Source organism: Dipodomys spectabilis, unplaced genomic scaffold, assembly GCF_019054845.1.
Source record: "Dipodomys spectabilis isolate Male_0828 unplaced genomic scaffold, ASM1905484v1 ptg000783l, whole genome shotgun sequence".
In the NCBI taxonomy this organism is placed as follows: domain Eukaryota; kingdom Metazoa; phylum Chordata; class Mammalia; order Rodentia; family Heteromyidae; genus Dipodomys; species Dipodomys spectabilis.
The window spans coordinates 19,979,307-20,002,560 of NW_024871460.1; the positions used below are offsets into that span (position 1 = coordinate 19,979,307).

Sequence of the window (23,254 nt, forward strand, 5' to 3'; positions counted from 1 at the left end):
CTTCCGGTGCGGATGTATGACGCACAACCCATATCCCCGCCCCTTCCGCCTGGTGTGTTTCCTCTCCCTCCGTACCCCCGCCCCCAACTCCGTATTACGCAAAGTGATAAATCTGGTTCCCGTAATCCTAGTCCAGAGGCTGAGATTTGAGGATCGTGGGTTCGTAGCCAGCCCGGGCCAGGAAAGTCCGCGAGACCCTTATCTGCAATTAACCACAAAAAGGGGCCGGAACTGGAGCTGTGGCTCAAAAGGTAGAGCACTAGCCTTGAGGAAGTTAAACAAAAACAAACTCAGAGACAGAATGCAGGCTCTTAGTTCAAGCGCAAGAATCAGCACAAAAAAAAAGTGAAAATGAGTTAGAATGAGAGAAGAGAGAGAGAGCGGGAGGGGGGGGGGGTTGGGAGGAGGATGAATGAATGAATGAATGAATAACATTTGTGGAAGATCCAAGAATGAGAACTGAAGCAGAGGTGACCAGTGGAAACCTGAACTAACAGCTGCTTAGACTGCATTGAACAATCCACATAGAAAACACCTTATACTTTATGCTCTTCCAATTATTTGATGCCTGTATTGGGGCAGTGCAGCAACTGCCTCCTGCCCCCTGACTTCAGTTTTTTTTCTTTGTAGCCTTTTCTCCCCAGGCTCTTGTCATCTTTCTCTTCCACTCCTTTTATTCATCTTAAAACAAAGGCAGCCTCACCCATTATTCCTACCCACTTCAGGGACTTGGGTAGCTCTCCCTTTCCTCCTGTCCTCCCTTTGTTCCTTGTATTCAGCCTTAGAAGAACAAAATGGCCTGTTCCTTACAGATGGACTCTTCCAAAGATCAAAATTTTAAGGTGAGTCAGAACATTCTACATTGCCTTCTTTCACAACAGACACTTTACTCACACTAGAATGAGGGTAGAAAAAAATGTATTCAAATAAAAATTCATTTTCTTTTTTATTAGTTTATATGAGTTACACAGGTGGTAAGTTTTTAATAAGTATTATAAATTTAAATCAAAGATGCAGGATTGATTTCTCTTGACAGGTATTATGCCTTACTAAGCAGCTTTAGTTTCCAGTTCCCCATCTGCCCCTGTAGTATTCTGAGCTTCACCTTTCATTTCCAGGAGTTCAAACTGAAGTCGACTCCACAGACTAGCTTGAAAGATTTAACTTAAATCTTTTCAGTCTTCCTAAAAACCAATTAAAAAAAAATTCCAAGACTGTGGGTGTAGCTCCAGTAGTAGAACTGGCCCAGGGGGCAATTAATATAAAAAGAATTATCCAGAAAAACAGTAATTTCTTGTTTCTTCCACCATACACAGGATAAAATAACGCACATATTTTGTCTATTAGTCCTGTTACAAAGTACCTTTTCTCTCAAATAAAGAAAATCGACTAATTCAAGAGGCACAATAGGTTTATCTACAAGAAATGTCTTAGATTAAAATATCATAGTGGCACTGTGGCTCAAGTGGTAGAGTGCTTGCCTTGAGCTGGAGTGTAAGGACAGTGCCCAGAACCAGAGTTCAAGCCCCACAACCAGAAAAAAGAAAAAAAAAATCCTTGTAGCCTGAGCTTTAGTGGCTCAAATCTGTAACCCAAGCTAATCAGGAGGCTGGGACTTGGAGGATTCCATTTTGAGCCAGCCCTGTCAGAAAGGTCCACAAAACTACATATCCAATTAATCAGCAAAATGCTGCACTAGAGGTGTGGCTCAAGGGATAGAGCACCAGCTATGAGTAAGAAAGTTATTTAAAAGCTTGAGCTCCAAGCTGTTTTAACTATAACTAATTAAAGCTCTTCTTAATGAGCCAGACTCTGCTCTTGCATATTTTTGAGTTTGAAACTCCATGTTGCCTGCCTTTAAAATTTTGCTTCTTTACTATTAAAACCTACTTCATAGTCTGGTCATTAGGAATTCGGTAGCTTTAGTTGGTCCCTCTTCTTCTCCAGTAGCATTAGTTGGTCCCGCTTCTTTTGTGTCACAGCTGTTCTGTTGTAACATTTGTTACTGTACAACAAGCCTTTACCAGAGTAACTGTGTCATACTCATCTGTGTATTCCCAGTATCTAGCGAAGTAATTAGCATGTGGTTTGAGCTTAACTGCAAATTTGAGTTTGAATACATTGAATTTAATATATTGACTAAGGGGACCCACGTAGAAAAGTGTCCTCAGAGGAGAGTGGTGGTAGTGGTTGTCACTGGTTTAAAAGCAATCATTCACGTTCTGAATCATGTAAGAAAGTGGTGAGATGGGATATTTTGTTTAAAGAGAATAGGTAGAAAGAGCGGCTCTATAAGAAGACCAGGAAGAAGCCATCAGGCCAGTACGACTGTGTCTGACATATAATTTGAGCCCATCAAATGTTTTGGGGGCTGGGATGTAGCTCAGTGGCAAAGCGCTTGCCTAAGCAAGTGCAACGTCCTGGGTTCGATCCCCAGTACCAAAAAAGAAAAGACAAAAATAAATAGTTAAAAAAACCTAAACAAATGTTTGGGTATGAAAATTAGTATTAAAATGATGCCATTTGGCTGTGAAGTCACTGGGTGTTTGTGGTGCCTAAGAAGGGATGTTTGTAAACCATAAAGACATGCCATTCTTGTTCATTCCTAACTTTTTTCTAATTACAAGATCTATATACTCATTTTTAGAAACACGAAAATACAAAAAGACACTAAGTAGCAAGCACCATTTTGTCCAAGCCGTTCATTCATCCCTTGCAGTTTATACCCTGGGTGTACTTGTACCTTTAACCTGAGACCTGCTCTTACACCTGAAAACTTTGGAAAGTGACTAAACCACCCAGTAATAGTTCTCAGAATGGCATGCGCAGTGCAGGACACATTCGCCTTTAAAAACAGCTTCCAAAGTGAGTTTGGGGTGGAAGCGCTCCAGGGAGGCTACTGCAGAACCGCCGTGAGCCACAGAGCCGGAGCGGGACCTTCCGGGAGGCGGAGAAGAGGCGGAGCAAAAGGGCAGCAAAGGGACGCGCAGGAAGGCGGGGCCTTTCCGGAAGGCGGAGAAGGGGTGGGACCCAAAGCCAGCAAAGGAGCGCGATAGGAAGCCGGGCCTTTCCCGAAGGCGGGGCGAGGGGCGGGCCCTTCAGCACGGGGGCGGAGCTAGCGGAGCTTCAACGCCGGGGTTGCCCCGGCGGGCAGTTCAAGCCGAAGGAAGGGAGAGGCGGCGTCCTCACGTGAAGGTGGCGTGGGGGTTGCCTCAGCCCGCACCCCCAGGGGGCGAGGCGGGACTCCCCTGGCGGGCTTAGCCGCGGGCGCCAATCCCCTGCGGGCTCCGCCGTCTTGCCCCCCACCCACCCCCACCGGCCTCCAGGTGGGCAGGAGCTGGGCCCCAGGTGCGGCCCACTAGGCGGCCCGAGGCGCGTCTCCAGTCCCCACCACTCAGCCCTGCGTTTCCGGCTCCCGGAGCTTCGGCGACGCCGGCGGCGGCGGTCTGACCCCGGCTCAGGAGGTGCGGGAGGCCGCGCGGGCGGCGACGCACCGGAGAAACCGTTACTCGCCCGCCCACCTGGGTGGGGGTGCGGCGCTCAGCTCCCACCGCGGTCCTCACTCCCGGGGAGGGGAAGGGCACCCATATCTAAGACTACCTGCGGAAAACCAGGATGAGAAGAGTCCTGCTGTCCGTAGAGCTGGAGGAAATGTAAAAAACGATCCAGGCCTTTGCCAAGTGTGGGGATTAACCCAGCCTTAAAGTGACTTATGCTCAGTTTTAGCGCCCGCTGTGATCGTTCGAACGGTTTTCTCCAAGAGGTGTTTCTTTGGCATGGCTTTTAAAAAGCAAAGATGAGTTTCTTATTTGGAAGCCAACCTAACTTTGACAATTAAGAGCTCAAGATTCACTGGTGGTAAGATGTTTTTTTCCGTTTTAGCAAAGAATATTTGATTTTTCACGTAGTTGTAAAAAGTACTTCATACTCTTGAGTTTATAAAAGCCCTTGGAGATAGACTGAGCCCTCCATTCGATGGCCTGGTTTTTAAAAAATGACATCAAAAAAGCTCGTTTGGTCCCGAAAATTAAGTTTATGATTTTTCCTGAATACTTTTAAACCTAAGTCTTGAAGAATAAGTTTTCAGCCAGATGTCCTGAGGTAGTGGAAAGATGAAAATGAGGCCGGCAGAGAAAACTTTTTCTTTTCTTTTTGGAGAAAGTAATGTTACAATGCCACTCCATTTTCCAAATCTTAGCATGGTGAGACACCTAGTGGTAAAGTAACAGAATAACATTTTAAGACGTCTAATTTTACTAAATGGAATGAAAACTGTTACTTAACAAAAGAATCCTAAGGATTAAAGATTAATAGGTGAAGATGCCATTTAAAGACACATTAGGAAGTAGAGCTGTGTCAAAATGTGGTAGAGCACTAACCCTGGGCAAAAAAGCTTAGGAAAAGCGCCAAACCCCTGAATTCAAGCCCAGCTACTGACAACTTTTTAAAAGACATTATATGATTAATGTTTGGAAGACAAAAATGTTTTCAAACATGAAATTTGTTGAAAGTTTGATAATCTTCACTCCTAAGCAGGTGCAGTGAACATATGAGACATATCAACAGGGAGTACAGTGGGGCTGGGAATGTGGCTTAGTGGTAGAGTATTTGCTTAGGATGCATGAAGCCCTGGGTTCAGTTACTCAGTACCACATAAACAGATAAAGACAGACGTGGTGCTGTGGCTCAAGAGGTAGAGTGCTAGCCTTGAGCAAAAGAAGCTCAGGGACAGTGTCCAGACCTTAAGTTCAAGCCCCAGGACTGGCAAGCAAAAAAACAATAAGGAGTACAGGTTTGGTGCTAAACCAGAACAACGGTTCATACTTGTAATCCTAGCTACTCAGGAGGAACAGATCTAGATGACTGAAGTTCAGTTACTTTGGGCACAAAGTTAATGATATTCCTCTCTCAACCACCAGTAAGTTGGATGTAGTGATGTGTGTCTGACATCCTGACTACAAGGGAAGTGTGCATAATACTGAGTTCCAGAGAAGCCTGGGCAAAATCATGAGACCCTATCTGAAAATTAACTACAAGCAAAAGGAGCTGGGGGTATGGCTCCAGTGGTAATGCAAGACCTTGAGTTCAAATCCTAATTCCACCAAAAATAATAAATGAATAAACAAGTGATTAGATCTTTTCTCAGTATGATGTTTTAGTAAGTAATCACTATATTTTACCATCTTTGTGTTTAGTATAGCAACTTGCTTTTGTACCATGCATATTCAATCATTTAACTGATATAACATAGACATATGTAGATTATATTTCTATCCCATTAAAGTCATCTAAAATTTATCTTCCTAAGATCCTTTCTTTTTAAGGGGGGAGAGGCTGAACTTAGGGCCTTGTACTTGCTAAGCAGACACTCTACTTCAGCTATGTCCCAGACCTTTTTGCTCTATTTTGTGAATAGCATGTTGTGATTTTGCCAAGATCCTCTTATTTATGCTTCCTACATAGCTGAGATGGCAGACACAAACCATTTCTCTAGAACTTTTTACTCTGGTTAGCCTGAAAGTGCAGTCCTAATGTCTGCCTTCCAGGTATCCCCACCCATAGAATGTTTTTATACAGAATAATTGTGCTTTTTGTCTGGAGAAAGTTTTGAAGGAGTCATAATTCTCTTAGTATCCTTTGAGTAGTTGAGAGAATTATAAAAAAGAACATTAACTCTTTTTGTTTGTTTGTTTTTGTTTTTTGGGTCCGGTCGTGGGGCCTGAACTCTGGGCCTGGGCGCTGTCCCTCAGCTCTTCAGCTCAAGGCTAGTGCTCTACCACTTGAGCCACAGCACCACTTCCAGCTTTTTTCTTTTTACTTATGTGGTGCTGAGGAATTGAATCCAGGGCCTCATGCATGCAAGGCAAGCGCTCTACCACTGAGCCATCTTCCCAGCCTCATTGACTCTTTTTTTTTGTCGGTTGTGGGGCTTGAACTCTGGGCCTGGGCGCTGTCCCTCAGCTCTTCAGCTCAAGGTGAGTGCTCTATCACTTGAGCTACAGCGCCACTTCCGGTTTTCTGGTGGTTTATTGGAGATAGGAGTCTCACAGTCTCTCCTGCCCGGGCTGGCTTTGAACCACGATCCTCAGATCTCAGCCTCCTGAGTAGCTAGGATTACAGGCGTGAGCCACCAGCGCCCAGCCTCATTAACTCTTTTATATTAGCTTCCTTTGAGTTAAGATTCAACTCAAAAGCCAGACATGATAGTGCACAATGTAATCCCAGCAAAAAATGAAAACATTTAGGCATGATGCTTGGCTTGTGGTTACTTAGGTAATCTGAATATTTAGAATTGAAAATTTTGATTTTTGTATCAATAAATTATTTGAAATGGGATGCTTATCAGTCTGTTGCTTTTTATATTTATATTTGCTTTTAAAGTAACTTTAAAATCATATAAGTTTCAATCAAATAATGTATTTTGGCATAAGGTACCTGATTATTCATTTCAAAGGAGGAACACATTTGTTTTCACATCCTAGAAACAGAGAGTTTGAAGATGTTACAGAGGCATTCAAGTCAAGATATCCCTGGATCAGGAGGTAAAGTAGACTCTCCTACTGTCAACATCAAGTGCTCCCGCCTTGAAGAACTTTCTACATCTTCCTTCCACAATAGTGGCCATCATGAGTTGTTAAAATCATACAGTTTTAATAATACATTATTTATTGAAAAGAAAGAAGAAGACCCAACCTTAATCCATGAGCAACTCAAAACTTCAATCCTAGGCTTAACAAATCCCTTTGAATCTCCCACTCAAAGAAAGAAATTTTTCTTCCCTACGAAGGAAAAGGATACAACTCCAGAACTTTGTGAGACTCCTAAAGTCAGTGGGAAAAAATGTTTACTCCGGAGAAGATTGGATGTATCTTTCTCTCTTCTAAAGGGGAAATTTGGATCACAAAACAGTTCTGTAGAAAGTAGTGTAAGTCAAGGTCTCAACTTAGAAAGATATATTCCCAGCAGTGATTTTAGTTTTCCAAGGCAAAGTAATTTTAGCCCATTAGTCACTAGCACTATAAAGACAGAAGAAGTGACTTCCAGCAGTCAGAATTTAAGACTAAATTTTTCTCAGCATAAGACTTCCACAATTGATGGTTCCAAAGATGATTGTGGCCTATTTGAAGCTGAGTGTATATCTCCCATTCAGGGCAATGATTTTAAAGATTCTATCACACATGACTTTAGTGATAGCAGTCTAAGTGTTAATGATGAAAATGTGCATCCTGAACTTCTGAGCTCCTCTGGTGGTAGAACAACTTTTGAGACAGATGGGAACATATTTGTGACTCCGGTAAATAATCTTGCAAAAAACATTAACTTTAATGCAAGTCAGACTGAAGCAAGAAACAATATTTCAACACCTGAAGACAGTGGTTTTAACTCACTTAGTTTGGATAAGTCAGAAGATTCCCTGTCTGACCAGGAGGGCTCGTTTCAAGAACTACTTCAGAGGCATAAGGGAACTCTTAAATTAGGGGACACTATAAGAAAATCAAGATGTCTTGGGAGATCAAGAAGACTATCTACTCTCCGGGAGCAAGGATCCCAGTCAGAGACAGAAGAGGAAAAGCAGGTCATCCACTCCACATCTGAAGCAAGACCTGTGGCTGCTTCAAACACCTCAGAGCATCAGCTGAGCAATGACAATAAGAGTGGGGATTTGACTTTCACCTATAAGAATCTGTCAAATACTCCAGCCTTGCAGTTAGTGCAAGAGCTCTTTATGAAAAGCAAAAGGAAAAGATTTCAGCAAGTGGATGACTGTGGATTCTTAGAAGAAAGGAATGAGGGAAAGATAGCTGTATTGCAATGTGTTCTTGCAGGACTAATTGGCAAGAAGATGGGTATAGAACAATTGGATATCTTAACTGAATTGAAATATAGAAACCTAAAGCATGTTCTTTCTATGGTTTTAGATTCCTTGACTCCAGAGAGCTTATACAGGTAAGAAATAGATGTTTCTTGTGGAAAAAGTTTACTTAAAAAAATCATTTTCTAAGTTGAAAAGTTTTTCTATGACTTGAGTGATTGCCTCTGCTTTTTGTTTGTTTTTATTATTTTTGTCTTTTGTTGTCTGACACTGTATATAAAAGAGTATTTAAATGATCGTCCTGATAAAGTTTGATAGTGTACTTGTTTAAAAACAAGTGTACTTCTTTAGAAACAACAGTATTGGTCTGGGAATGTGGCTTAGTGGTAGAGTGATTGCCTAGCATGCATGAAGCCCTGAGTTCGATTCTTCAGTACCACATAAACAGAAAAAGCCAGAAGTGGAGTGTGCTCAAGTGGCAGAGTGCTAACCTTGAGCAAAAGAAACTCAGGGACAGTGCCCAGATCTTGAGTTCAAACCTAGGACTGGCAAAAAAAAGTAAAAAAAGAGAAAAAGAAACAACAATATTGTCTTTTTCTGGATGAAACTCTTATTACTCTCTTTTGGAAAGAGTTTCTAAGTGGTGCACTTTACATTTTCAAGAAGGTAAATTTTCCATAAGCTATGTAATGATTCATTTGAGTGCTCACATTCTGTTGTTGGGTACAAAGTGAATTAAAGTTAGCATACTTGGTCAGGAAAATAAGAAGCACAGTGGTTACTAAGAAGTGACTTCATATAATGAATACTATTAGTTAATACAAGTTCTAGAATCCAAGAAAAAAGGTTGGCTCTTGTTTTAGTGTTTGGTCTTTCCAGAGATGAAAGAAATAAATTGGTTTTATTGCTAACACAGCAGAAAAATACAATTACTTTTGTGACTTAGAAACTGAAGAATTTGTGTTTACATATACTCCAGTAGATAAGTACTGCTGCATAAAAATAAACTAAGTCATTTATGAATATTGAAGATGGGAACTAGAATTACAAAGACCAAAACAAGAGTCTTCATGCTGGCAATACAGAGCTATTTCAGGAATATCAGAAGACAGGGCCCTCACATTGTCATGGCCAGGAAGGAGAAAAGTAATATTGGAATGAGTTTCTGCAAATAGCTAGCCTGGCGAATATGCAGAGATTTACTAATTTCTTTTTTGATGGGAATATGTCAAGAGTTTAGTTTATATAATCCTCGCTGTTTTTATGACTGACTGCTACTTCTAAAGATCTTCACCTTTCCCCCATATATTAATGACAGACTTGTAAATTATTGCATTTGATATCTGAAAGTCCCCAGAGGTATCTAGGATAACAATATGCAGATTGGGAAATAGCCCCAGAGTTGAGTGATCTGGCAGCAAGTCATGCCAGGAGTGGGGAGTATTCTGATTTAAGGCATTTCAGAAAAGATTGGTAGATAATTCATTGGTATAATCCCAAGTGATAAACGTGTGTGGCTTTTTAAAAGCACTCAAATGAAAATAAGATAGCCAAGATACAGAAATGTTTTTTATATATGCTGAAATACTTGGATATGGGCCAATTAAAAATTGGATTACAGTACACTGTAGGATGCTTACTTGGTATTCAGTTGTATTGCAACAATGACTTCTGTCTACTCTCCAGACTGCAGAATGTGTATTTGTGACCTTAGCAGTGCTATTCTGGTGATATGAGGGATGATGGTCAGTTAAGGTAGCTGTAGAGAATATTCAGTTGTATCATTTGTTTCTCTATAAATGAGTGATTTCTTCCCTCCTTCTCTCTTATGACTGATATAAGGTACATGTATTGGATTAGAAAGAGGCAGTGGCAACTGAATGGCCATGGTAGTATAAAAATAGCAATGTTAACAAGTGGGCCCTCCAAATGGAGTGACTTCTTCAGTCTTCTCACATTGTTCTCATTGATTTGTAAATTACAACAATTAAAAAAGATCAGCTTAACAGTTGAAGGATTTCTTTTTATTTAATAATATAGTTGAAATTATTAATGAATAATCACTGTATGAAGATTGTTCCTTAGTTGCTTCACTGTCATAAACTTTGATGCATAAAATAGGAATTTAATGTTGCTACCCATAATAGTATCTATTATGAGCATTATTAGTTCCAATGAAGGGTACTTATTCCTATGACTTAGCAAAATAAAAATTAAAAAAAATATATATACACACACTTGTAACTTCAAAACCAGACCTTAAGGGGCTGGGAAGGTGGCTCAGTGGTAGAGTGCTTGCCTTGCATGCATGAGGTCGTGGGTTTGATTCCTCAGTACCACATAAGCAGAAAAGAAAAGCTGGAAGTGGTGCTGTGGCTCAAGTGGTAGAGCACTAGCCTTGAGCTGAAGAGCTGAGGAAAGTGCCCAGGCCCAGAGTTCAGGGCCCATGACTGGCAAAAAAAAAAAAAAAAAACCTCAAGTCCTCAAAGGATACAGATTTATGATGCTTCACAGGTACAACTCTGCCTCCACTTCAGCATTTTGCTATTTAACTGAAGATAACATTTTGAAAACTTTTCTGCCCAGGCTAGCTGCCTCTTGAACAGCTGGAAATATAGATGTGAGATAGTAGAGACAGGCTCAAAATTTTTAATCTTATATCTTAATAGTCCAATGGGACTCATGTTGGCTTATATGGCTGTTTATGAAATAATTATCAAAATAATGCCAACATATATTTAATATTTTAATAGTAATAATTTTGTTCTCCATTATTAATCTCTTTCATATGGTAAATAATCTATATCAATGATATTGATCAAGTCATATTCTTAATGTAAATCTTTAGCTTAAATTTATTATCTAAAATCTTTATTGTTTTTTTTGGGGGGAGGGTCCATTCATGGGGCCTGAACTCTGGGCCTGGGTGCTGTCCCTCAGCTCTTCAGCTCAAGGCTAGCTAGCGCTCTACCACTTGAGCCACAGCATCACTTCCGGCTTTTTTCTTTTTGCTTATGTGGTGCTGAGGAATCGAACCCAGGGCCTCATGCATGCAAGGCAAGCACTCTATCACTGAGCCACCTTCCCAGCCTCTAAAAACAATTTTTTCTTATGAATTGTCTTACCAAAAATGATAATCTTCTTGAAATACAAACAATAAAAAGACTGATCTTTCTGTTTTAGTGTTTGGAGAGTCAGCAGAAATTGGCGTGAAATTGTTGCTCAAGATAAAAAAGCAAATCGAAGGAGGAAAATTTATATCACACAACTGAAAGCAAATTCGGAGGTAATGCTTTTCTGAAATAGATTTATGTAAATATCTATTTCTATACTCCTGGCTGAGCTAATTTAGTTTTTCCACTATCATTTAGCTTTTTCCTTTTAGCAATCATTTGTTAATAATTTCTTCACTTTTTCCAAGTGCTGTTTCCACCCAGTCTTTAAAAGTGGAGCAGACTATTCTGCACCAAGGACATCTTGTTGGGTTTTTGTTGCTATTATTATGCAAAGTTGGGGCTGGAACTGTGGCTTTGTGGGAGAGTGCTTGCCTAGCATGCAAGAAACTATGGGCTCAATTCCTCAATACCATATAAACAGAAAAAGCCAGAAGTGGTGCTGTGGCTCAAGTGGTAGAATGCTCGCCTTGAGCAAAAGGAGCTCAAGGATAGTGCCCAGGCCCTCAGTTCAAGCCCCAAGCCTGGCCAAATAAAAAAAAGAAAGAAAAAAAGGAAGGAAATTATGCAAAGTTGCTGTTGATAGCATTGAATACTAATAATCTACTGGTTTTCATTCATTACTAGCTAGTTTCTTAACATTTTTAAAGTCCAGATTTTTTTCTTCTGCTTCTTTTTGATACTTTTTGAACTCAGGGTCTTGTCTTGATCAGCTGATGCTTTACTACTTGAGCCATATCTCCTGCCCTGCTTTTTGCTATTTTAAAGATGGAATATAGGGAATTTTTCTGCCTGGGTATGTCTTCAAATTGCAATCCTTCGGATCCCAGTCTTCTGAATAGCTAGGATTACAGGAATGAGCCACTAGTACTTGGCTGCCAGTTCAGGCTTTTGAGTGCCAATCACATGCCAGGAACTATGCCAGTTGCTCAGATTACAATGATGGCTGTTTCTGACATGGATTTAGAGCTCATGTCATGGAGTGACACAAGTAAACAGGTAACTACAATGCAGGTGTGTTAGAGAAAGTTAATAATTTTATTGGACATTTAAAAATAAATTTTTTTTAAAAAATAAAACTTTTATTGGACTAATACTTGGGAATCAAAAAGAAGAGCATCTCAGCTTAGACTCAATGAGTTAGTAATTAGGTAGATGAAGATAGGGTAAAGTCAGCAGAGGGAACAGCATATGTAGAGCTTGGAGGTGAAGTGAATGAGCTAGGTAGAGTTGTATCTGTGAAGCATCATAAATCTGTATCCTTTGAGGACCTGAGGTCTTTTTTTTTTGCCAGTCATGGGCCCTGAACTCTGGGCCTGGGCACTTTCCTCAGCTCTTCAGCTCAAGGCTAGTGCTCTACCACTTGAGCCACAGCGCCATTTCCAGCTTTTCTTTTCTGCTTATGTGGTACTGAGGAATCAAACCCATGACCTCATGCATGCAAGGCAAGCACTCTACCACTGAGCCACCTTCCCAGTCCCTTAAGGTCTGGTTTTGAAGTTACAAGAAAAGTTGATGAGTTCTTCCCAGGGACACTACTTTGTGTAATGGGCATCTGATGACTTAACACCCATGTTTGATTGTAGATTCACTTTTTTTCCTAAGATATCAATAAAAGAAACTTAAAGTTTGATATCTTATTCTTGCCCTAATAAAATATTTTAAAAACATAAGTACATTTCTAATTAAATAGAAAAATTGAAATGAAGCATGACTCAAACAAACGTGAACAATGTAAATATAAATTGGTGGGTTTCCCATTTCAGTAATATAAGAAATCCTGCTAACTAAAAGCTTGACTTTGAAGAAAAATTTCACCTTCTCACCTGTGATATTGCTATGACTTACTGAGTTTTTTGCTACTGCTACAGCTGCCAGCTCTAGGAAACTCTGTGAAAAAAACTGCCTTCTTAACATATCTTTTTAGAGTATTGCCCTACATTGTAGAGCTAGACTTAATTTTAAAAAGCCATTATTGTTAAGCAAGTGCCTTTTAATATTTAAAATTTTGGCGCCACATAATACTTAATCTCTCTAGTAAGAAATCTTGCATATTATCAACCTCTCAGCTAATTTTGGATAGAATTCCTCATGCACTAACAATCACTTTTTGGTTTCTTAAAGGAGTATATATATATATATATATATATATATATATATTTTTTTTTTTTTTTTTTTTTTTTTTGGGTCCGGTTGTGGGGCCTGAACTCTGGGCCTGGGTGCTGTCCCTCAGCTCTTCAGCTCAAGGCTAGCACTCTACCACTTGAGCCATACCGCCACTTCTGGCTTTTTTCTTTTTGCTTATGTGGTGCTGGGGAATCAAACCCAGGGCCTCATGCATTGCAAGGCAAGCGCTCTACCACTGAGCCACCTTCCCAGCCCAGGAGTATATTTTTTTCCTTGAATTTTTTGTTTTGCTTTCTCTCGTAAACCCTTTAAAAAATAACAGGTCTATGTTTTTAAAAGTGAAATTGGACTACAAAGGTTATAACACACTCATCCATCTGTCTATTCTTGTCCCATCAAGGCAGTTCCTTTGAATTCTTTAGTTGTTTCTTGTAGCCTATACCTCCATATTTCTTTTTTATTTATTTATTTTTTATATATTTTATTGTGAAAATACTGTACAGAGGGATTACAATTACATGAGCAAGATAATGAGTACATTTCTTATCAAGCATTGTAGCCTCCTCCTTTGTTTCCCCTTCCCATCCCTTCCCAGCCTCCCCCCATCCAATCCTCCCCCCATATACCCCCATATTTCTAAGTAATATGCTTTGAGCACTTTTTAAAAAATCATTTTTATCTGTAAAAGGATTAGGTTTTTAGCCTTTCATCAATACTACCATCTAACTTTTTCTGTCTGAATTCCGTTCTCCCTTACTCCTGTTTTTCTGACTATATTTATACCATCAGACTTAGGAGGTGCTGACATCATTGAGACTGTGTTGAGAATATTTATGACTTATATACTAACAGCATATTTTTTCCTGTGTAACTTTTTCTGAAGTTAATAACTGTATAGTTTCTCTCTCTTTTTTCTTAGTGTTTCTCTGTACAGATCCCTGATTCATCTCCCATTATTCACCAGAACTGAACTCTCCTCTGTGATCCCAAACAAATGAGGTATTCTACCTGTTCCTTCTTTTTCTCAGAGACAGCCTGCCTGTAGCCCTTTGGCTTCTTATTCCAATATGGACAGGTTGTTTTGTGCCTAAACGATCCTAATGCATCACTATCTTAAAGTTCCTGTAAACAGAAACATTATAAAACAGAGTTGTTTGATGATTTCTCTCATCCTTGTAATAATGCCACTGAAAGTGCTAGTGAATGAAAATTAGAAAGCATAGACCAGGCATATGTAAGAGGAGCTCAGTTTTATCCCTTTGCTTTTTAAATAGAATGAGCTTTGAAATTAGAATACCACTCTTTTCCATTGGATTTCTTAATTTATGCTTCGCTATTTTTCTCATATTTTTAAAAGTAAATACCACTAAATGACTCCACTCTCACATATTTAAATCTTTTCTGGTTACATAATGACAACTGTGTTTTGAACAATAATAGTACTTAATGAATGTGTGCCCCTTGTTATTCAATAATAGGCTTCATTGTAAGCTCTGGGAGGATTAGCCTGTTTTCCTCACTTGCCACCTATTAGGTATCCTAGAGATATTTATTAAATGAACATTTTTTTTTCCTGTGGCTGAAATTGCTTCAACAACATGTCTGTACATTTTTGGGGATGCAGACACACTACATTGAAATCCAGTGGTGTTTTCATTGGTGTTCTGTTTGTGTGCTCTTGGGTCATACGCTGTGGCCTAGGCTGCAAATCATTTACGCAAATGTAATATGAAACTGAGCGCTGGTGGCTCACACCTGTAATCCTTGTAATCCTAGCTACTCAAGAGGATCACAGTTTTGGGGGAGGGGAGTTGCAGGAAACTGTCAGACTCTTATCTCCAACAAACTACTCAGAAAAAGTCAGAAGTGACACTGTAGCTCAAGTGGTAGAGAACTAGTCTTGAGCAAAAGAAGCTCAAGAATAGCATGTAGGGGGCTGGGAAGGTGGCTCAGTGGTAGAACGCTTGCCTTGCATGCCTGAGGCCCTGGGTTCGATTCCTCAGCACCACATAAGCAAAAAGAAAAAAAGCCGGAAGCGGCACTGTGGCTCAAGTGGTAGAGCGCTAGCCTTGAGCTGAAGAGCTGAGGGACAGCGCCCAGGCCCAGAGTTCAGGCCCCACGACCTGACCGCCCTCCCAAAAAAAAAAAAAAAGAATAGCATATAGGCCTGAGTTCAAACCCCACTGGCACAAAAAAATATATGAAAGATGTGTTGAATCCTTGCATTAATTTTATGAAGGCTAACGTTTGTTTATTATTTTTAGGAACATATCTTTAAGCTGTTAAATAATTTTTCATGCCCAGTAACTTAATTTGCTGTACTTATCCCACTGTAACTTCCCATATTTTAGCTCTCCTTACAGTTAGAAACCAGTTTTGGAAGTTAGACTATCAAGGAAGAGAAAGCACAATTACAGTTTTGGCATAAGGAAATCCATCTATTGGTTAAAAATGTAAACTTCTTTAAAAAAAATTATTTTTTCCATTATCAATCTGAACAGAATAGAAGGCTATAAAATTACTTGTTTAAGATGTGTTTGTTTTTAATATTTTTCCAGCCTCATAAAGGTATTATTGACAAATCAAACTGCATATTTTAAAGGTATGAAAACTGATTAACATATTTCTTCACTGAATATGTAGGAACCTAGTTCAAATGAAGGATTATTTTTGTTCCTTTTAAAATGTCATAGCTGGGGCTAGGAAGGTGGCTCTCTATTGAGTGCTTCCCTCACATGCATGAGGCCCTGGGTTCAATTCCTCAGAACCACATAAGCAGAAAAAGCCAGAAGTGGCGCTGTGGCCCAAGTGGTAGAGCGCTAGTCTACAGCTGAAGAGCTGAGGGACAGTGCTCAGGCCCAGAGTCCAAGCCCCCTGACCAACAAAAATAAATGAATAAAAATAACTAAATGAATAAAGTAAAAAAAAATTAAAACGTCAGAGCTGCCAGGTACCAGTAACTCATTTCCTGTAATCCTAGCTTCTCAGGAAGATTATAGTCTAAAGCTAACCTGGGCAGGAAAGTCTGTGAGACTCTTACCTCCAATAAACCGCCAAAAAGTCGGGGCTGGGGGTTTAGCGGAAGGGCGCCCGCCTGGCGTGCGCAAGGCCCTGGGTTCGGTTCTCAGCCCTGGAAAAAAAAAAAAAACACCAAAAAGTCAAAAGTGGAGCTGTGGCTCAAGCTGTAGAACACTAGCCATGAGCACAAAAGCTAAAGAAGAACGTCCCAGTATTGACATATAAAAAAAAAAAAAGGTCAAGGTTGTATAAGATTTATGTGTAAAAATGAATTAGTTCCAGCTATTTGCACAAATCAGCCAAAGACATGAGTTATGTGGCCAACCAGTCCCATTGTTTTTCAACATATGACTAAGGTAAGAAACCTTCAAAGAATTCCATAGCAAACTTTCAAAAAATTTACCTCTTCTTAGACTTCTTTGGTGTAAAATGAATTATAAACTACAGTCTGAGCCAAATCCTGTTCATCATCTATTTTTTTTTGTGGGGGGGGCGGGGTCCTGTCGTGAGGCCTGAAATCTGGGCCTGGGCACTGTCCCTCAGCTCTCCAGCTCAAGGCTAGCGCTCTACCACTTGAGCCACAGCGCCACTTCCGGCTTTTTTCTTTTTTGCTTATGTGGTGCTGAGGAATCGAACCCAGGGCCTCATACATGCAAGGCAAGCACTCTACCACTGAGCCACCTTCCCAGCCCTCATCATCTATTTTTTTAAAGTAAGTTTTTCTAAGACACAGCGCGCTCTTGAAATTACTATTTATCCATAGCTGCTTTCTCTATAAGCCACAGATGAATAACTGCAAGTATATGGTCTGCCAAGATGAAAATATAAACTACTTGGACCTGCACAGGAAAAGCTTGCTAAACAAGGATAGTTACAATAAAAGAAGAAAAGAAGAAATAACTGAACATGCAAACTGAAAGTATAGTTATTATTTTCTTTTTATATTTCATTGACTTTTAGGTGTGAAGTAAGAAAATATTTTTCCTATAAAGAAAGAGTCCAGGAAGAATATTCTGATGGTATGAGCTTCTTGTACATCAGGAAGCTGTCCTGGAACTGTTTTCATAGTTCAGTGTTGATTTCTCTTGCCTTTTACTATAGGAGGCTGTGTTAAGTGTTGAGGATGCTGCCACTCGACTCCATCTTCTAAATCGCTCAGCTTTAAGATCAGTGCAGGCACAGGCTCAGACACCCAGTACTCAGAAAGAGCAAGTTCCAACTCTGTCTCCTTGGGGAGAAGTTTTGACGCCTATAGCAAGCTCTTCAGTTACTCCTTTAAATAGTAAACAGGAAGAGTATTTTAAGGTAAGTGTTATAAGTTATTAGAAATAAAGAGCTACAGAATTTGGAATAAAGTGATTGGCTGGATGATACGGGAAGATTTAATATGTGTGCTATCACTGCAGGTTGCCAAAACACTTTTTACTGATGAAGCATTAAAGCCTTGCCCAAGGTGCCAATCCCCTGCTAAGTACCAGCCATATAAGAAAAGGGGACTGTGTAGCCGCACAGCCTGTGGTTTTGACTTTTGCGTGTTGTGTCTATGTGCTTATCATGGGTCTGAAGAATGTAGTAGAGGAACAGCAAAGCCAAGAAATAGAAAAGATGCTCTCCCAGGAAGTGCCCAGAGTAAACGGAACTTAAAACGCCTCTAAAGAGACTACCTATAAAACAAGCACACCCCCATGCAGTTTTGACTTGAAATTATGACTATTTTGAGTGCATGAAAATCTTCCCATTAATGACAGATGATGATTTTTGTTCCTATTTTATATATAATACTCTTATGTCATTATATGTTATCTTTAATGTGTTTTGAAAATTTTTGCTGTTATTTTTACCCATTTTATTAACTTGGTGTTTTAAATAAAGAATTTTCAGTGTTATCATATATATATGTATTTTACTGTTTTATGTAACATGCTAAATTTGTGCATTTTGTCACTCTGTGATGAAATGTTCACCAGTCATTTTCATAAACTAGTTTTCTAAATAATAGTAAACAATTTGACCTTGAGAACAATTGCCTCATAGATTTAGAAAACAAATGTTTGACTTAAATGAAATATAAATAAAATGTTTATAGTCCTGTTGATTTTACTCCATAATTTAAATCTTTCTCTTATTTAGCTTATTTTATTTATTAAATTTTTTTGCAAATTCTTTATTGTGATTGATTACATAATTTCCAAAATTTCATAGTATTGTGGGATAGTGATGCTTAGTTAAAGTCACAAACACATTCTAACTTTCATGGGGCAAATTGTCTATTGTGGTCTATAAAATTTATGAGTTCTATGAGCTTTGACAATACAGTTATTTCTTCCACGTCGGGTGATATGTACATTCCTTTCCTTTTGCTTAGTGTCAAGCTGTTCCCTCTTTCTCACTCATTCCCTCCCTCCCATCACTGCCATTGAGTTGCTTAGTTCGTTTGATCAGTGTCCAGTGCAGCTGATGGGTCCCACTGTTGTATGCTTTTCCCTGAATCCCTCTAGTTCTGTGTCCTCCTCCTAGTTTCCCTCCGGTGTGCACATATGTACCATATATGTGATCAGCAGCATGGGATTATTTAGTAGTGATTTGACCAGATGAGTGGAGGCCCTTTGTTTCTCAAGTCTTGCTAACTTTGTCATATCACCTTATGTTTTGGATTTAACATCCACTTATCAGGGAGACCATGTGCTGTTTGTCTCTTTGCTCTTGGCTTACCTCACTCAACATGATTTCTTCTAATTCCATCCATTTCCCTGCAAATTCCATTATTTGGTCCTTTCTAATGGCTGCATAATATTCCATTGTGTATAGATACCACAATTTTTGGATCCATTCATCTGTGGTGGGGCATCTGGGTTGTTTCCCTATCCTGGCTATTGTGAACAGTGCTAGAATATTTTCTTTTAATTAATTTTTTTTTGCTTCTAGTCCTGGAGCTTGAATTTAGGGGTTGGGTACTGTCCTTGAGCTTTCGTACTCAAGGGTCATGCTCTACCACTTGAGCCATAGCTCAGTTCCAGGTTTTTTGGTCCATAACTGGAGATAAAAGTCTCACAGACTTTCCTACCCAGGCTGGCCTCAAACTGTGGTCCTTAGATTGGAACCTCATGAGTAGCTAGGATTTCAGGCATGAGCCACTGGTGCCTGGCAGAAAAACAATTTTTAATAAAAAATTACCAAGATAATCTATGTTATACTTGGCATAAATTTATAATGATATACCTATTTTCAAAAATTATTTGAGTTTGATGCATGTTTCATGTATGTAGATCAGCAAAAAAAGAGGTGAGTTTTATTGTTAAATGATTAAAATTGAGGAAATTTAATAGTAGTTTTCATAATTTTCGTGTTTAGGTATTGCTGTATCTGTGTTCACACTCTACACAAATATTTACATATAACTCTCAATCATTTGTATTTTTTGGCAATACTGAGGCTTGAACCCATAGCTTTACCCTTGCTGGGGAGATACTTCAGACTTGGGCCACACCTCTATCCCTTTTTCCTCTAGGATCATAAACTTACCTGTTCTTTCTCTTTTTCTCTTTTTTTCTCTCTCTCTTTCTCTCTCTCTTTCTTTCTTCCTTCCTTCCTTTCTTTCTCTCTCTCTCTCTCTCTCTCTCCTTCCTTCCTTCCTTCCTTCCTTCCTTCCTTCCTTCCTTCCTTCCTTCCTTCCTTCCTTCCTTCCTTCCTTCCTTCCTTCCTTCCTTCCTTCCTTTCTTTCTTTCTTTCTTTCTTTCTTTCTTTCTTTCTTTCTTTTTCTGTGCTGGTCCTGGGATTTAAACTCAGAACCTGGGCACTGTTCTTGAGCTCTTTTTGCTCAAGGTTTGTACTATACCACTTGAACTACAGCTCCACTTCAAGCTTTTTTTTCCTTTTGGTAGTTAATTGGAGATGAGAGTCTTCCTTGGTTGGCTTCAAATCTTGATCCCCACATCTCACCCTTCTGAGTAGCAAGGATTATAGGTGTGAGCCACCAGCACCTAGCTCTTTGATATGTTTTTAAAAATTAAATACAATATCCTCTAATGTATCCCACTTAAATTTCTTAGTATCTAATGAATTTTATTGTTTTAGTATAAAATAATGGGAAAGGAAAATAAATGTTCACTTGTGAACACCATGCAACTTAACCATTGTGAGGCTTTTGGTATTGTCTTGTGTATCGTATGCAGCCAGTGTCTTCACAGTGTGAGCACATCTATCTCTGTTGTTAGCCAATGTTTTCTCTCTTGATTGAGAAAAAGTAGATTTTACCATATTTTATTTAAGAAAGAAACTATAATATGTTATTCTCTTAAATTTTTTTTACTGTAAAGGTGATGTATAGAGGAGTTACAGTTACATGTCAGATAATGAATACATTTCTTTTTGAACAGTGTCAACTTCTACCTTGTATTCTCCCAGTTTTCTCCCTGCTGACCCCCCTCTCTCCCTCCAAAGTTCATTCGGAGTTCATTTCCAACATAATGTCTAGTGAGTATCACTGCTGAATTGGTTCACCCTTTGTCCCACTATTTCTGTGCTTCCCTTCCCTTCCCCAAATCAGATAAACTTATATACAATAAAAAACAGCAACAAAAGGGAATAAAACAAAGAAAAAAGAAAAAAAGAACCGCAAACATTACAATAAAAAACCTCTTGTTTCCATTTCTTGGAGTTCATTTTGATAAAAGCACCATTTTATATGATCATATACACATAGCCATTGAGCCCTTTTGATACCCTCCTAAGAATATCCTCCCTTGTTCTCATTGTGTGAACGTTTAGGGTGCTGTTTAATTATGTTCAAGTGTAATTATTTGTCTCTTACTATCCATAGAGTTTACTAGTAGATTTATAGGCACATTCTAATTATTACAAATATTTTTTTTGGATATGGCTCACTTTTCTCAATATAATTTTTCCATGTCTTTCTGTTTCCTTACAAATGAGGCCAATGCCATTCTTTCTGTTAGAAGCATAGAATTCCATTGTGTATCTATACCACATTTTCTTGATCCATTTGTCCTCTGAGGGGCATCTGAGTCGCTCCAAATCTTAGCTATGGTAAACAATACTTCAATGGACATGGTTGTGCTGGTGGCTTTAGTGTGGCCTTGTTTGTGGTCAATTGGATAAATGACCAGGAGTGGGATTGCTGAATCATACAGAAGGTCTAAGTCATGTTTTTCTCTACTGCAGATACTCTTAACATTAGAAGCTGAAGGGTTTTATTTGTTGTTGTTTTAAATATTTTTGGTTTTACTTGAGTTTAAGTAATTTGAACAACAAGGAATGAAGGAATCAGTACAAAGATAACATGTTTTATGATTTTTATAACAGCATTTCCTGAAGAAAAGAGATCAGAACAGAAATTCAAAAAGTTTCTTCTTAGGCTGTGAAGGTGGCTCAGTGGTAGAGTGCTTGTCTTGCCTGCATAAGGCCCTGGGTTAGATTCTTCAGCACCACATAAGCAGAAAAAGCCATAAATGGGCATTGTGGCTCGAATGATAGAGCACTAGCCTTGAGCTGAAGAGCTGAGGGACAGCACCCAGGCCCAGAGTTCAAGCCCCATGACTGATCAAAAAAAAAAAAAAGTTTCTTCTTGGTAAGTTTGATATTTGCAATGGGGGCAAGAGATAGATAAGTTAATGAGAAGAATGATCAGCATACACATTAAACTTCCTTAACGGCTCAAATATCCAGAAAATTGGCATTATTTTAATTATGAGTTATATATTGTCCTAACCTACTGGAATAGTTCCCCAGGTCTACTTCCATGGCATTCCTGTCTTTTAAAAAAGCACTTCATTGTTTTAGTAATTTATTTGCTTTCTTCTCCTGAAGTTCTATGAAGTCTTAGACCATATCATGTCTGACTTAAATAATTATATCCTCAGTATCTAGCAAAGTGTCACATCAAGAAAGTGCTTGATAAATATTTATTCAATATGAGTGGATTGTTTTAGTGATATTGGTAATTTTTGTCTTCATTATTTTTATAAAATAATGAAGAAACAGTTTCATAGTAATTTCAATTTTTTAATGTTTGATTTCACTGATTAATGCTTCAGTGCTCCAAAAGAGTAAAAGTTAAATAATGCCTTAAATTCTATTTAAACATATAATCAGTAACTTTGTGTGGTCTGTTCATTCTTTATCTGATTTCTTAGAACCAAAGAGGATATAATGGAAAGAGCACTAGGCTAGGAGTCAAAAAGCTTGGTTGCTGTTCTTAATTGCTTACTGCTTGTGCACTTATGCAAGTCACACATTATTTCAAAGACTATTTCCTTGATCGGTAAATGAAGTTTAATAAACCTGATATATTGTGAATTCACTCATGAAATGATTTTTACTATATGGCAGAATATAAATATAAAAAATGAAACAGCATTTGTGAATTAGAAGATATAATTTTGATATCAGTTGCTTTATCTGAATAAAATCTATAAAGTCAACTTCTAACATGCTTGCAAAAAATGTTTGGCAGAAAATAATTTGACACACCATCAATTGAGCAGTTGCTATACACAGGTACAGCAGTAACTCATTTATTCTTCATGATGATTCTTTAAAGAACCCATTATCTTATTCTTTTTTCTTTTTTTTTTTGGGTCCGGTCATGGGGCCTGAACTCTTGGCCTGGGCGCTGTCCCTCAGCTCTTCAGCTCAAAGCTAGCACTCTACCACTTGAGTCACAGTGCCACTTCCGGCTTTTTTATTTTTGCTTATGTGGTGCTGAGGAATCGAACCCAGGTCCTCATGCATGCAAGGCAAGCGCTCTACCACTGAGCCACCTTCCCAGCCCCCACATTATCTTATTCTTTTTGATAAATCCAGAAACTTGAGGACCAGAAATACAGGCAACAAGTAGAGGATCAAGATTCTAGCTGAGGCATTCTTTTTTTTTTGTCAGTCGTGGGCCTGAACTCTGGGCCTGGGCGCTGTCCCTCAGCTCTTCAGCTCAAGGCTAGCACTCTACCACTTGAGTCTCAGCCTCGCTTCCAGCTTTTTCTGCTTATGTGGTGCTCAGGAATCGAACCGAGGTCCTCATGCATACAAAGCAAGCATCCTATCACTAAGCCACCTTCCCAGCCCCATGAGGCATTCTTTTATCAGTACATGACAAAACTGTTAGCAC

General features: G+C 39.1%; 1 protein-coding gene across 1 annotated transcript; it reads left to right on the forward strand.

Annotated features, from left to right (window-relative positions):
• Positions 1-3,776: 3,776 nt before the first annotated feature.
• On the forward strand, positions 3,777-17,982 carry Fbxo43 (F-box protein 43). Its single transcript, XM_042673098.1, is given in 5 exon segments — positions 3,777-3,858; positions 6,483-7,947; positions 10,997-11,099; positions 17,233-17,436; positions 17,538-17,982. Coding segments are annotated over 5 exon segments (2,103 nt in total). The 3' UTR covers positions 17,787-17,982.
• Positions 17,983-23,254: the final 5,272 nt, after the last annotated feature.